The 16,541-nt window shown below is 39.7% G+C and overlaps 1 protein-coding gene across 8 annotated transcripts in view; it reads left to right on the forward strand.

Annotated features, from left to right (window-relative positions):
• The window catches only part of STOX2 (storkhead box 2), a 156,729-nt gene extending 141,973 nt beyond the window's left edge, over positions 1-14,756 (forward strand). For 7 of the 8 annotated variants that reach the window (XM_068942586.1, XM_068942589.1, XM_068942590.1 and 4 more), the window contains 2 exons: positions 2,050-4,315; positions 8,948-14,756. In XM_068942586.1, the coding sequence (XP_068798687.1) occupies positions 2,050-4,315; positions 8,948-9,143 (2,462 nt within the window). In that variant the 3' untranslated portion in view covers positions 9,144-14,756. Of the gene's footprint in view, positions 1-2,049; positions 4,320-8,947 lie in introns of those variants that run through there. The other variant, XM_068942591.1, reaches the window with a different exon arrangement.
• Positions 14,757-16,541: the final 1,785 nt, after the last annotated feature.

Below are 16,541 nucleotides of genomic sequence, written 5' to 3' on the forward strand. Positions count from 1 at the left end.
TTATGCTTGTGCTGAGTGAGCCTTGCACCAAGAAACTGTTTCTGAGCAAATTTTCTAGCTCGTTATAAAAAACAAGCCGCTCACCAAGGACTTTATGAAATATGAAGAATAAAAGCTTTCCTTTCCCACTCCCTTTAAAGAAAATATTGTGCAAGCCTCTGTATTTGCTAACATATCTCAGTGATGATGTCTGTGAGCTCTGTAGCGTCCCTCTGCATTTTAAAATTACTTAAAAAATATAGAGGCTTCTTCTAGACTTGCTTGTTTATTTGATCTTATTTCAGAATCCCATGTTAGTCAGTAAAGAAACCGGAATTTCTTGTTTTCTTTGTCATATAGGGCACTCTGATATGTTAAAGTTTTCATTGTCCTGTCTTTCATTTACACTGTGGTACTGAGAGCTGACTTCTGAAGCCCATTTAAGTGTACGGTCAGGAGTGTGCACTAATTTTTTGACAGAGTTTTGGCCACAGTGCAAACTGCCCTTGCTCTCATCCTGGTGTGCTCACCACAAGGAGCTCAGTGAATCTGCAGGCTCCAGCCTTTGACATGTGGGAGAAGAGTTGGTGAGCACGCGCTATGTGCTACAGAAGATATGGTGTTTGTGGAAAGTACACCTGGTCGAGATTTTTCCTTGTAGTATTTTTGTGAAAAACATCTACTTTGTTGAAATGTTTTTGCTTCCTCCTTGATTTCATAGAATCTTCATCCCTGAAGATTAAAAATTTGGCTTGACAAGGCCCTGAGCAACCTGATGTAAGTTGGCCCTGCTTTGAATAGGAGGGTTGACTGCATGACTTCCAGAGGTTCCTTGCAACCTAAATTACTCTGAGTCTGTATGATTTTTTCCTAAATCAATTTTATTGAAAAGAAAGCCAAAACCTAGAATAAATAATATGAACTTTTTAGTTTTTTAAAAAAAAAAACTGATTTAAAATTTTTCTTTACGGAAAAAAAAGTAAACCAGGTCAGTACCCAAAATTAAGTTAGAATGTTTCTTTAGTTCAACAAAATGTATGGTTTGAAGATAACTTTTTCCACTGAAAATTTTGAAATGTTTTTATTTCCTATTCAACATAAACAGGTTATAAACTTGTGAGCTAAATCCCTTATTCCCCTAGCTCTAGGTGGAGCCTGTTCCTACGCACAGCAATACTAACTTGGTGTTTTATCTAATAAAGTATTAAAGAGTTGGTCCTGCACCGCTGAACTCAGCAAGAGTACTGGTAGTGGGAAGGGCCAGGCTCACAATACGAAGTCTGCCGTGTGCAGGGGACACAGGGTTGTCACAGCTGTTCCTCTCTCAGTAGGTGATATATGTACTTAGGTAGATGTCCCTCGTATCTTGTGTTAAAGGCAGAGAACTCTTAGAAGCAAGCTATTAGGAGCTGGATCTATAACTTGCAGCGTAATGGACAAGTTTATTCGGATAAGTTGAGTCATGTCACTCAAACAGTGTCTTTTTTCGGAGCAGCTGATGCTGTAGAGGCCTGTTTGAATGGGAGACTGAGTAGGTTTGATCGAGTTTGTGGTAGAGGGGCAATTTTCAGGCATACTTTTCTTTCTCTTTAGCCTTTTTCTGTGAAAAACAACATAGGCATACCAAGTAACAAATAACCACTGTTTTATAGCAACTGTACATTGGAATGAATAGTTCTGGTGAATTGGGATATAAATATTTGGTTGGAAGAGGAATAAAAATGAAATAGTTCCCCTGATTCCCTTTGCTTTACGTTGATTCAGTTTTGTAGCTTAAGGTCATCTGCACAAGGAAGTGACTAGTAGTTCTCGCTCTCTCTCTCTCTCTCGCCCTTTTTTTTTTTACACTCCATTAATGTCCTCCTTTCTATTTAATTAATAATTCATATGTCTGAAGTGTAGGAGATAAGTGGAAAAACAAACAGACAAGAGAATGCCTAACAAAGTGCTTTGTTGGAGTTGTTTGTTCAGCACGTTCCAGCTTGCACATTGGAAGAACAACTTTTTGTAGGGGAGGGAGGTAGCCAGAGGTTTACACACTGCCTGATATGTGTTTACTGTTGTTTCTAGGGGTTCCAACACCCAGCCCTGAAATCCTTCGGCATACCTTGAATATGCTTGTACGGGAGAGGAAAATATACCCAACTCCAGATGGTTATTTCATTGTAACCCCACAGACTTACTTTATAACACCCTCTCTCATAAGAACTAACAGCAAATGGTACCATTTGGATGAGAGGATACCTGACAGGTCTCAATGTACCTCTCCACAACAAGGAACTATAACTCCCTCCACCTCGGGATGCGTCAGGGAACGAACACTACCCAAAAACCACTGCGACTCCTGCCATTGTTGCAGAGAAGACATGCACAGCATGCATGCATCTACCCTACAGAGGAAATCAGCAAAAGACTGTAAAGACTCATATTGTCCTCCTTCATTATGTCAGGTCCCACCTACTGAGAAAAGTAAAAGTGCTGTCAACTTTTCTTACAAAGCAGAGACACTCACAAAGCCTAAGGATGTAGAGAAGCAGTCTAAGAAATTTGGACTCAAATTATTCCGATTAAGTTTTAAGAAGGACAAGACAAAACAGTTGGCGAATTTCTCTGCCCAGTTTCCTCCAGAGGAGTGGCCGCTAAGGGACGAGGACACCCCTACCACTATACCTAGAGAAGTAGAAATGGAGATTATCAGGCGCATTAACCCAGACTTGACTGTGGAAAATGTCATGAGGCACACTGCACTAATGAAGAAACTTGAAGAAGAAAAAGCTCAACGAAGCAAAGCTGGCTCTTCAGCTCACCATAGTGGACGAAGTAAAAAAAGTAGGAATCATAGAAAGTCTCATGGGAAATCGAGGTCACACAGTAAGACCCGGGTGTCCAAAGGAGACCCATCAGATGGCTCTCATTTGGATATACCTGCTGAAAGAGAGTATGAGTTTTACGATCCCTTGACTCGATCCCCACGGGAAGGCTGTTTTATAATAGAGCACAAGGGAGACAATTTTATAATGCACAGCAATCCTAATATGATAGAATCTCACTTTCCCATGACACCAGAGTGGGATGTGTCTGGTGAGCTGGCCAAAAGAAGAACAGAAATGCCTTTTCCTGAACCTTCCAGAGGAAGCTCCCACTCCAAGGTCCATCGGAGCCACAGCCATACACAGGATAGAAGATCGAGGAACGAGAGGTCTAGTAAGGCCAAAGAAAGGTCTAGATCTATGGATAACTCCAAGGGACCTCTGGGCTCGGCTGCTTTGGGCACACCTGAAGACATAGGTGAAGGCTGTAGCCCAGATGACCAGACAACTAGCCAAACTTACATTGATGATAGTACCTTAAGGCCATCTCAGTCACTCAGTCTTCAAAGGACTCTGATTTCATCTGCAGGCTACAAAGAGACTTGCATCCCCGAAATAGTTAGTGGCAGTGTAGAAACTCCCAGTTCTTGTAGCCTATTGGAACAAAACAAGCCTACAGAGAGTTTGCCATCGTACAGTGAGCTCAATTCCTGCACAACAAAGTCTGCAGTTGATGACTATTTTCAGTGCAACACATCCAGCGAGACTGTGCTTACTGCTCCGTCACCATTGGGAAAGAATAAAGAGGATCATGACACGCTGACTGTGACAGATGGTCTCAAAAAAATGACTCCCTCAGAAAGACAGTCTCAACATGTTGCCAGGGAGCCTGGGGTGCACAAAGAAGAGTCCCCAAAGGGCCCAAGCAGTGCTTCAGCTGTTGCTGGCCAAACTCCAGAGGTGATTGCAAATGGGCGGCTGGTTCAACACCATAATACTGAATCAAGCAGCCTTGATAAAAGGAAAGAAATATTTAGCAAGGATACACTCTTTAAACCTCTGCACAATACTCTTTCTGTGAATAGTTTTCATAAGTCTAGCACACCCCTGCTAAAGCCCCATCAAAAGACCCCCTCTGACACATTGCCAGTCAGATGCGAGAAACTTGAACAAGCGATAGTAACCTCAGTGACACAGGTCATGCCCGTTTCACAGAGACAGCAAGAGACAACTGGGAACCAGGAGGCCTCTTTCGACTACTACAATGTATCTGATGATGACGACTCAGAGGAAGGAACAAACAAAAATGCTGAGGAGGAGAAGAACAGGGATGATGTTGGCACTATGCAGTGGCTGCTAGAGAGAGAAAAGGAAAGGGATCTGCAGCGAAAGTTTGAGAAGAATCTTACTCTTCTCACCCCGAAGGAAACGGAAAATAGCAACAACCAGAGAGCCACCCATTCAGCTCGCCTGGACAGCATGGACAGCAGCAGCATTACTGTGGACAGCGGGTTCAACTCTCCACGGTAGGACTGTTGCATTCATTGCAACTTTACAGACTATAAAGTTCTATTTCTCAGTTATTTGTTTGTTTGATGTTGGTGAAAGAACATAAGGTCATATTAAACAATTTCATGCTTTTTTATACAATGTTTTCTGCAGCTCTGGAATCCGCTATTCAGATGCATGGGTTTTCCCCCATCCTGTAAGCAAGCGATGACCGTTTGCAGCATTGACTCTGTATTAGTTCTTTTTTCTTCTGCTGAAAACTTCCCCATATCGTTTTTTCCATATTAAACTTGAATTTGCATTTAGAATAGAAAGGATAAGCTCCCCCTTACTCCCCCTTTCCTTTCCCTTTAAGATACCTTCAACAAGACTGTCTGGAAGACTAGAGATAATTAGGTGGCTAGGTGGCATAATCTTTGGCTCAGACCAAAAAAAAAAAAAAAGTGATGATTGTTTTGGGTCTAGGCTTTTTTATTTGTTTTCTTCAAAAATTTTGGAAGTTATATCTGTCGCCATTCCGAACTGGTGAGACTGGAACAGCCATTCCCCCCCCACAGGATGTTTGAACTTCAGAGGTGACCAAGCACTGCATCAGCAGAGAGAGGTGTCCTGCCTAGGATACTTGGCAAAAGAGTCCAGACTTTTCTGTGTGGTGGTGGTGGTTAGTCATTTCTGTTCCTGAGATCTCAGGCATCACAGAAGTCTGACTGTGGTAGGAGTCTTACGAACATAGGGAAGGGAGAGTTGCTGATCTGTTGCCTGCTTTGAAGATTTTACAAGCTCATTTACAGGCTAAGAATTCTTCACTTGAGCCTTCTTCCTTCTCTCTGACCTTTGAAAGTCCTAGGTCCCTGGTGGAATGGAGCTTATCTGTAATAGTTTGCCCTGGATAGCAGCAGCCCATCACAGTCCAGACTGTAGAAACACAGAAATAATTTTCGGTGGTAGTTACAGCATCTTACTTAGGGCTTAGATTATTTATTGCCTGTACTTTAAAAATAAAACCTCCAGGACTGGATTTGTATTAGGTGAAAGAAAAAATTTTTCCCTGTTGAAAATATTCTTATTTCTCAAAATTATATATTCTTTTAAATTGTTAGCAAAGGCTCTTGGAAAGGCATGTGAAGGATTTTCCTGCTTCTGCACACAGGATTAGATTTCCTTTTCAGCTAAAGTCATCACTGTGGAATAAATTCTTTGGATTTGATGGTTACTCCTGCTTGATGTTAATGACAAGGCAGCAATTATTGGGCCTGATGCAGTATGGAGTGGATCATCAAACTACTAGAGCGGGCTTTTAACATACGTATGATTTTTCTGAGTAAAAAATTTGAAAGAAGAATAATTGGAGTAAATTGTACCTGTTACAGTGAATTCTGTTTTAAAAGAATTCTGTTTAAAAAAGAAACTATAGAAGGTTTTGAATTTGCTCCCGTCATTGATTGTATCTGTTCTGCAGATGCTTGGCATCTTTCGTGCATACAACTGCTGTATGAGGCTATTTGCACTGGGTTTTTTATTATTTTTTATTTTATTGTAATCTGTCCTATAAATTGAAGTGCTATACTTGCAGTTTTTTTTTTTTTCCGGGGCATATATAGTGTTTGCTTCTTACCCAGCCTGTCTCACTGCAGAGTGCGTTTGAATTCCAGGACCAGAGGTAGTGGGTTGCCTGGATGAAAAACAATTCTTAAACTATTATTTCACTAGCTGCATGCTTACTGCATATCAAGCTTACACGTCTGGTTAGCACAAAGGCAGATGTTTTCTTCCCTAATTAGTTATACATAAAAGCTAAAATTTCTGTTGCTGTTTAACTTAAAGTTAATTAGTAAGAGGATCCAGTGTACTGGATTTCATGGTATTATGTTGCTTTCTTAAGATCAAATGGGAAACAGATATGCACCTATAAACAATGATTGTGTTCCACACATCCTTTTTTGTAATTCTTTACCATTCACTTATTAGCATTGCTCACTCTCTTTTTTTTTTTTTCCAAGAACACATAAAGTAAGCTTAAAAAAAGAGTAGCATTCTGTCGTTTTGTTTTCCTGTTTATTTTTTTTTTAAGGCCAGCATATAGTCTGGATATTTTAAAGGCTCCTGATACATACCAAGTCCTGAGTTTTGTATTGAGGGGACTAAATTGGATACTTTTGCTCAGTTTTGTTCTCCCCTCAGTATAACTCTATTAAAATAAATGGAGCTGAGGATGAATTCAGCCCTTTGGCTATAGTTACCATGCTGTTATTACTTTCCTACCTTTTAACAAAAAATGTGCTCCGCAGCCTTTTCCAGGAAATATAAAACAGCCATCCAGCAACCATCTGGTAAGGTTCACCTAGATCTGACAGTGTCCATTAGCAGATGTCTAGGGAAGAGTGTAAAAACAGGACATGTGTGTAGTAATATTTCTCAAATATACTCTCTTAGCCTCCACTGATGCATAACTCTGGACTTCCTGAGGTGGGGTGGTATCTTTTCATTTAAGCTGCAATGTACAGTATTGCTCAGGGAATCAAAATGATCAATTCTAAACTATGAAAGAAAAAGTATGTTTTTAAAGGGTGACAATTTTTAAAAAGGACATTCAAAAAAAGAACAGGATTTATGTAGTTGAAGAGATTTGCCATGGTCGTTTAACTTAAAAAGTATTTTGTGTGTAAATTTCTTGAACGCATTACCGTTGGGAAAACTTCTAACAGCCTCGCAGTATTGTGGTCTGATGATTTTATGCAAGTGGTGTGCAGTGTCTGCTAGCGCTGAATATTTGTTTTATTTTTTTATTTTTAGAGCTTACATAATGCTGCTGCTCTTTTGTCACATAAAGAGAGAGCTAATTTTGGCATTACTCAGCATGCAAAACTCTCACTGCAGTCTTTGTATATACATGTTACCATGGTCAGTTTGTAATACCATAGCTGAAAATGTTTGAGAATCTGGAGTTGGTGGTTCCATACAGAATGATATCGTACTGAATTATCTCTGAAAAACAAAGGTTGCATCTGTTCTCATTAATAACCAGAGGGAGAGGAATCAAAAAATGAACAGTGGAACTGCTCCCTGCCTCATACCAGCTCACACAGACACCTTATTGTGTGCGTCACCCTTCGTAGCTGTTTCGTACTGCTTACAGTAAGGTGATAATTGGCAGAAGGTGATCAGTACCATTTTAATTAATTTAAAAGATCTACCAGTGTTTCCCTAAAAGCATCACTGCTTTTCTAGGTACAGTTTTGTGATCAGTTTAAAATTTAAATCTGCACTGCAGCTAAACAAGATGTTGCACCCTTCAGCCGCCAGCCGCACGCTGGCCCGTTTCTCGCCTGCCGCATGCAGGGCTGTGTGTTCTTAACCCTGATGCTAGCACGAGTCTTTCCTTTTTCTGTCGGGCTAGTATTTGACTGAGCGAGGTCCCTGATACAGCTGGCTGCGAGGCCTCACGAGCGCTGGCACCAGCGTCGGGGAAGCAGCAGGAACCTGTGGCAGGATCAGGTCCGTGCGAGGCAGACAAGAGCTGCCCCTTTCAGTAGCAGGTAAATCAAGGTTGATTTTCAACTGATTTTGAAACTCTGTCATTAGTGTGTCTGTTTTTAGTGCTTATTTCCCACCCGTTGAGACCTCAGACTGCTCTGGGAACATCGCCATATCAAGCTATGATGTCATCTTGCAAAGGAGTAGAGGTATAGATGAAGGATATAGGTGAAGCAGGAGCCTCGTGGCTCTTTGGAAACCAAATCTCTCTTCATGCAGATACATTGTTTAGAGATCAAAAATGATAAAGAGCAAAAAGAGAACCAAAAAGCAGTAGTGGTAAAACTAGGCTTAGCATATATTGGCTGAGTCTTTTAAAAGCTGTGGGCTAAAATGTGGCCTCCTCTGTGTTCATAATTAGATGTGTTATTAAAAGGGCTATTTTTTAAAAAGTGCTAAGCGCGCAGTCACTCCCATGGATAAGCAGTATGTTAGAACTAAAGGAATTTTGTTGATTATATGAATGAAATTTTGTCCATTGTATGAATGAAATAACGGCAGTGGTGCTTGTTTAAGGCATGATTGCAGATCAGGGAGTTAAAATTTCTTGCCATTTCGTAAGTTCATATCTCAGCTGCAAAGCAAAATTGAAGTGTTGTATTTAGAAGCGTTGTGGATTTAATGTAAAATAGCATTTTCAGTTAATAAATATTTTGTGTGCCAAGACGTAAGTAGAGAGGAGACAGAGAAAGCTATGTTATGCAGTAATTGTCCTAGCTCTGCCTAGTCGCAGAGCTGATTTGATGAAATTACTTTGTGCTAAAATGCACCAGCCAGGAAGGAAATTAATATGTTGCACATGCGAGATGGAAGCCATTTCCTTGGATGAAAAATCCGTATGCCTGACATTGGTTCAGTCATGCAGACTGTGTGCGACAGCTCCAGCTCTGCTGAGTGCTCTACCTGTGTTACAGTATGATGACTGCCGAGTACTTCTGGAACCCATTTTGGAGGAACATATGTGAATCATCAAAACGAGATGGTTCATTGATGTGACGTTACATACAAACACAGGAAGCCTATTATAAAACACTCTATTCTCCTTTCCTGTCTGGTAGATAGATATATAGGCATGTCATATATGAGTGTGTATATATATTTTTTTTCCGTTTTAGTACTCGTGAGAGCCTGGCATCCAACACTTCGAGTATTGTTGAGAGCAACAGACGTCAGAACCCAGCTCTGAGTCCTGCGCATGGTGGCGCAGGCCCAACGTTCAACTTCCGAGCAACCGCAGACCCGCCGACAGGCGAAGCTGAGAAACTGCAGAAACCTGCTAACTGCCTGCAAGCTTCTGTTACTAGTGTCTGATAGTCGTTCTGCCTCAGATCTCCTGTCTCATCCCATACAGCAAAGTTTACGACACTGGGACTGATGTTTACATCTTTGGGGGGAAAAAAGCATCTCAACCACAGTTTTAGTGTTTACTTAAACTGTGCTGCTACGTAGACGAGGGGCAACAAAGAAATCTTTATTTCAAGGTATTGCTTTTCACGTTTGCAGCTCTGTAGCAACAGAATAGCAGTAGGGATAATATGTACACTTTTTGCTTCACTTAATTGTAACTGAGCACATATATGAAAGTCTAGACACTGTAAGTGTAATCTGCATTTTCAATGTCCATGCAGTTGCCAACTTCATAAAACAAACAAGAAAAATGCCACAGATGTGTGATGCCCCCGGTCAGAGGCTAAACTCTGCTGCAGAGTTGATTGTTTTTTTACTTCAAAAACTGAGCCACTGCTGAAAGTAACCAGCCAGGAAGGATCACTTTGAGGAAAAACAATGCCAAACATGACAAGTGATGACCTCAGCTCTATCTGTGAATTATTAATACAAATCAGTCATTTTCACTGTGTGTTTTTGTGGCACAATTTTGCAAATACCCATATAAGGGAGTAAAAAGAGGTCTTTTTTTTTTTTTTTTTAAAGTATGTAGGGTAGGGAGGGAGACTGGTTTCCCTTTTGTGTTTCAAAAATATGAGAGATGTTTACGTACTGAAACTTGCTACTTGACCTTCCATAATCACAAATGAGGAGGTAGGCCTTTGCATAGAGGGGGGAATGGGGAGGGAAGGGAAAGTTTAACTGTCGAGGAGCCACAACATGGAGTGACACAAAATATAACAAATATCTTTAGTATAAATCAAATATTTAAAAGAGATGATCTCATTCTTGTGTCACTTCGGTATTGCAACTTGCCATTAATATAAGAATCAAAATAACTAATTTCTTTGAACAAAAATATTCTTTATGATATAAATGACAAGTATGGCCTGAAGAAATGATTTCTTTCTAGTGGAAGGACATAAATCTATTTTATGTAGCTTTTTAAATAGAGTGCCTAAATTAGGCTATTGAAAATAGCATACATTGTAGTGATTATCAGAGAACAAAATTTAGAGAATTATAAACTTCTGGCCTTTCTATTCAGTGGATGTTATTTGCAATTCAGCATTTCATGGACATGTCTAGTTTTTGGAAATTAAATGTGTCCGTATGGTTGGCAGTAGAAATCTGAATTCTGTAGGTATAGTATATCCTGATTATTCTCCCCTAAACTGTTACTCCAAAGTAATTAATAATGTGCTAATTACTGCAGAGTAACTTCTAAAGATAGTTAAACTCCAAGAGTAATTTTTAGGTATAGGGTCACATTCTGCTCTGTTACTCATGCAATTTGATAGTGCAGCAGACTGACTTCAAAATTAATTATATATTTATTTTTTATGAGAACAGTCACATTGTTGGAAGAATAACAAAGATATTAAAATGCTCAGCAGTCCAAATTGATGAATATAAAAGGGACATTTACATTGTCTAGCTCTTGGTAATACACAGGTGTTAAACCCAACTGTACATATTAAAAGCCAATATTTTCATCAGGTTCTGGTGACATGTGCTACTCTGTATAAATCATTTGAGCTTCACTCATATTCTGTATTGTCATCAGAAGTCTTTACTGAAGATTCAGCCTTATGTTACACAGTTGGATATAATTCACTTACTTACAAAATGACTCTCTAACTCTGGACACAATCGGTTTCTAGTTCTGTCAAGAGCATATATAATACGCAGTAAGTGCAGTGGTCTGTTTTACTTGTTTTCAATGTATAAATTCCATTTCATAGGAGCAATAAGACCTTTCAGTGCACATAAAGGAAATTATTGTGCTTTTGGTTGGTTATCAAAGTCACCTGGCCTTCAGCCTTCTGCCTTATCACACCTTCCAAGATGTGCTCTAATTACCGTATAATGCTTTGCATGACGCATCTTATTGTTCAGTATGTAACTCCAGCAGTACTTATTCCATGCGAACTGTAGAGTCAGAGTTTTTGTGGGGAATTGTCATATACTATGCAGTGGCTGACTGTGATTTTGTTTCTGAGACAAGCTCTGACAGTAGTATGTATCAATTCAGTAAATAAAAATGTCAAAACTATCTTAATTTATAGCTGATGATCTGAAGTACTAATGGCAGTATTAAAATGTGAACAGCAAAAACAAATTTTACCTTTTGGGGAAATGTTTGTTTGTCATAAACTAATCGGAGTTTATGCAGGCAGCTGGTTGTATAAAGACATCATTCCAACAAAACATGGTAGTATATACCTACAAACTGTATAGTATGTTATTTCCTAAAGTTCCCATAGACCAGCAGACAACATAAATGTCATATTAATGTTGACATGGCATTGTACCAATATTAATGTGACTCTTGGAATATGGAATGTAAACAGAAGTTTCAAATAGAAACGTTCTAATCTTGATATTTTTTTTTCTTTTAAATCAACAACAATGGAATATAAGGAAATTCCATCTTGAGGTTCTGGTAACAAAACCACGAGAGTGGAGCTTGAGTGCTTTATGTCACCCTAATCCTTTGATGAAATCATAGCCTTGTATTACACGGTTGCTTATCTTTCATTCTTCTTCTAATGTATCAATTTAAAGGTTTACAGAATTAGATTAGGTTGAATCTGTGTTGTGTTCAACTGTAAAGGGTCAACACAAATCTGTCGGCATTTTGCACACTTAATATGTATTATTATAATACAACATGTTACTTTTATGGTAATTTTTTTTACACATAGAACTACCTCCATGAATTTGATGAAATGCAGCAACATAAAAAGTGTATTGTAAAAAGCAAAGTTAAAAACTTTGAAGCATTAGGTCACGGTGTTGTCCTGTGTGTCAATGCTTGCGTATGAAGTCATCATGTTTCCGTTGCCACAATTTCCCTTTACTATATTAAAAAATTGGCTTTGGGATGAATCACTTAAGATTTTGACAAGGCCACATAATTTGGTTAAAAGTGAAAGGGAGGCTGAAACCTTCGATCCTCTCCCCAGTTATTGCTAACGTTTCTGCCTGGTAGAACTTGAAAATGTATCGGTGATTTAGCACATTAGGACCATCTGCAGTCTGTGAAATATGATTGACAGTTTGAGGTTTAACAGGAGACACTGGGTATTTTCTTGGCAGCTTTCAAATACTTTGGGCCCTCCTCTGCCTCCATTTTTGCCAACATATCATAGTTTCTCTCAACTGGCTAGAGCAGGGCATACTGGATTTTAAAACAGCTCTTAACTTCAGTGATGCACACTGTTTTCTAAATTGTGCATCTGAAACACTTGCTCCTATAGAAAATACCAGCAGCCTTTAATTGACTTCACTGGGAGCAGTGTTAGGGTCCCTACTCAAGGTACGCATCTATTGTTTGAAGAAAGTGGACGAGTTTCCAATAGAAATGAAACTGGCTTTTGAAAGGTAGCCAGTTGCGACAAGCCACCTTTTAAGAGGGAAAAAAGAAAAATTTTCCAAAAACCAAAGGAAGAAAGTGGCGGTTGAACCTAAGCAGATCACATTTATGTACAAATCCCGATTTATGAACACCTCTTTCAGCAAACCCAGTACCGTTATCCTGATGCAGATTAATATACAATCATCTGTTGAGCTGATTTTGCCATATGAATATTTCAGTTTAAAATATCATAAGAAACCATTATCCGTTTGACTCCTTGCACCACTGTAAAATGTCCGTAGTACAAGAAACACTGTTTGCTCCGCTTTTATAAAGTAAAATGTATTGGAAAACAAATGTTTTAATGAAAGCCATGGCTTAAGTGGTTGCCAGCCGTACTCATTTTTATAAAAGAGAACAAGCAAACCAGTATTCGGAGGCCATCGTAAATATGGATAATACTTTGCACTTAAGTCATGCCTTTTTGCCTGAGAGCCTTGAAGCACTTCGCACGTTACCGACTGAGCCTCACGAGATTGTGAAGCAGGCAAATTTCACTATCCCTATTTTATGCCAGGGCACATTGAAAAAAACAAAGGTTAAGAGTCTGTGAACTAATATGCTAACCAGTTTCTTTCTTTCTCTCTTCCTCTTTAGAAGTCATTAGAATAAGTTTAACAGGTAACCAAAGTGTTTAATGTTTATACTCCACAGTTACTCTTTCGATGCATTAAGTTTGTGTAAGTAAGAGAGAAGCTAGTTTCCAGTCTGGCACAGACTCTTACAGTAGCAGTGCCAAAACCATTCGGTTTTCAGTCGTACGAGTACTGCCAGCAGTGGTTTTCAAAACAGTTAATTAAAAATTTGTTTTTCAAATACATTTCACAGAACTTTTCCCAACGTGATTGTTCAAATCGTTGTGCTGAGTAAGCAAATAGCACTCTTTTAATCTGGTGTCACACCCACAGTTTACAATTCTCTTTGCTCTTCTGAAGAAAACTGTACAGTATTAGAGAGAAATGTTCTATTTTTTACATAATTCTTTAAAAAAAAAGTATATATCTAAAATGTTCCCCCCAACAGAAATAAAGTACATTGTTCATGCATCAGAATCTTCTGTTGCGTTCAGTGGACCCAACTAAAGCCAAGCTGGTGCTAGAAGAAAACGGGACTATCACACTTCTTTTAAGGCAGCACTCTAACTTTTGTTTTGAGTTATGTGGGTGTAAATCTGACGAAACTCCCCTGATTTTACACGGCTCTAACGGAGATCAGAATCTGTCACTAACTCCATTGACGCTCTATTCTGAGCTGAGGATTTCTTGTGTTCCTCCCCTTGAAATACTGAATACCTAGAAGGAGCAGAAGGCCACATGCATGCAGTTGGATTTGAAAATTCAGCTCGGGTTGAATCCCTAGTGAAATGCACAGTCAGCAACCCTTTACCCCAGCCTGGATGCTAGGACAACAACCATGTGCTTTTGCACCTCGGAAGGGCAATTTTCAGTGCAGTACAATGCCCTGGTGTTGTATGGTGGTTCGAGCCACCCAAAGGATACCCACCCGTAAGTATGAAAGGTCTGGTAGGGCCCTTGGAGCAATTGGCACAGATGTTACTTTTATATGTGGAGGAGACTTAAGTTTAAAGGGATCATAATTCTGCAGGTAATTTTCTGTGAGTGACCGAATGTGGCTGTTGCATTAGGTTTAAAAGAGTTAATAAATGCAAGTGGGACTTACTGTAAGTTAGAAGGGAGTTTTGCAGCCAAGACTGCCTTGTATAAATGTGTTTGCACTGAAAAAAAATTAAAAATTACTTGGTCTCTGGTTGCTGTAAAGGTCATCCAAGATGGATGTTCTGTTTATATTGTATAGTATTTCATATGAAATAATTACAGTTCATGAAATGTCTTCCCTAACGTTACTGATTTATAACAGCACATTTGTAACATGGTTTTTATTGTGTCAGTGTACCATATTGTAAATGATGATTACTTGTCATGCTTAGTATAATAATTTAAAGGAAAAAAGGACAGGGATTTTTGTAAGTCTATATTTGAAAGTCCCTCCATATGGTAATATTGTGTTCATGTTGTTTATGTAGTGTTGTGTGAAATATCCATTTTGGATTGTGTTACTTTTTAAGATATTAAATAACATTTGGTTATATGTTTTAAGTGGATTTTTTGCACCCACCAGTGGTTTTCAGAGAAAAGACTTCTGTTTCCATTTAACACACTGTTTCTTTCCTTCATTTAGGAAACCTTGCACAAAAAACTAGAAATCTCAGAAAAACAAGGGTCATTACGGCTTGCTGTGCTCTTGTACGCTTTATAAAATGTCTGTGAACATTTCTAGTAAGAGAGCGCACGGGAGGAAAATTACTGATTTTGAAAAATCCTAGTTTGAATCGGACATGAAGGCCAGCGTGGGCAGGGAGAATGGGATCGCAGCTGAATGCACGAGAGCCGAGCTGATAGCACAGCTCCGAGAAATGAAAACCCCTTTAAGGCGTTCCGATGTCAGCCAGCAACAGATTTCAGTTCCCTCTTTTCCTCTCCTCTCTTCCATCGCGGGCCAAAGGAGGACCCAGTGCACAAACAGCGAAGAGAAAGCAAGGAGGATTTCTTTCAGATTTTTAAAGATGTATCCAGTTTTTTTCCACACTCTTGACAGCACCTGACTGAACAAGTCCAAGTGGGCAGTGTAACAACCAGGTGCCGTTTTCCAGCTTCCCTGCCAAAACCTGAAAGTAGGCTTAGAAGAGACTCCAGAAGAGCTCTGCTGCAGTACTGGGGTCACATCTTGATAACTGCTCTTTGCCAAGGTCAGCAGTTTTTTTTTCCCAAGATTTACAAGACACAAAGAAAGCACTGTCGGTTGGATGTCCATGCTGCCACAAGCACCTTGACTTGCCAGCTGTTTCTGGCACGTACTATTGCAGTGCTACTTGTCCTCTTTGCTGATTCTCTTTCATCCATCTCTTCCATCCATAATCCGTCTCTTCCATCCATAATCCATCTGCTTGAATTTGCCAGTTCTGAACTGCAGGAAAAATAGTCAAGGTTTGGTTAGGCTGGGCTTTGCTGGCACTGACCTAATTCTCATCCTCATTCCTCGCGTAGTCAAGGCCAATTTTGGATGCGCAGAATCTGCCTTTTCAGAATCTGAGGATTTTTCAGTAATTACTATAGAGGTTTGGCAACACCATTTCACCACACATACAGATAGCTGAAACGTGTTCCCCAGCATACTTTAAAAGTCTATGGCCCTTCTTTGGCCAAAAAACTATTCTCATGCTGTTGGGTCATACCTTTCTGCTTAGAGCACTGGCTTCTAAAATGCAGATTTCCGTCCCGCTGTAAGACAGCCCTTTTGAAAGTTCTCCTTCTCTCCAGAATTTCCCTTTATCCATCAGTCTCTGAATTATTCTTTAGGGTCTGTTTTTGCCTCCACACTTATTTTCTGCCATGTCCTTCTTCCTTTTTACCCCCTTTTTTTTCAATCTCAGAATTCCCTCCACTTTTGCTGCTTTTTGGCATTTTATTTTCTCTCTGAGGTTTTTTTTTTCACACTTTACTTTGACATTAGATGTCCTCTGCCCCTTTTCTCCCCTCCTCCCCCCCCCGACTCTCTCAAAATGCCATCCTAATCCTATACAGTCTTTTCCTCCCTTTTCCATTACTTTCTTTTTCACTTTCCCTGCTCACTTGAAAGACCGCAGAGGAGAAAAGGTGATCAGCTGCTTCAGGATAGGCGCTCCTGTCAGCACTTCCCTTCAAACCATGCTGTTGTAGATTTGTGAAGTTAAAAAAGTTAAGGAGTGTAAATATGCCCTCGCTTTCAGTCAGCACAAGGCCTGCTGTTCTCCTCCTCCTTTTGACTGCTGCTCCTTTTTTTTTTAACTCCGTGCTTTTCTGCCCAACGTCGCTGTGTGTTTTGAGGGCTTGGAGAGGAGAGCT

The sequence above is a fragment of the Struthio camelus genome, chromosome 4 (assembly GCF_040807025.1).
Source record: "Struthio camelus isolate bStrCam1 chromosome 4, bStrCam1.hap1, whole genome shotgun sequence".
NCBI classification, from domain to species: Eukaryota; Metazoa; Chordata; class Aves; order Struthioniformes; family Struthionidae; genus Struthio; species Struthio camelus.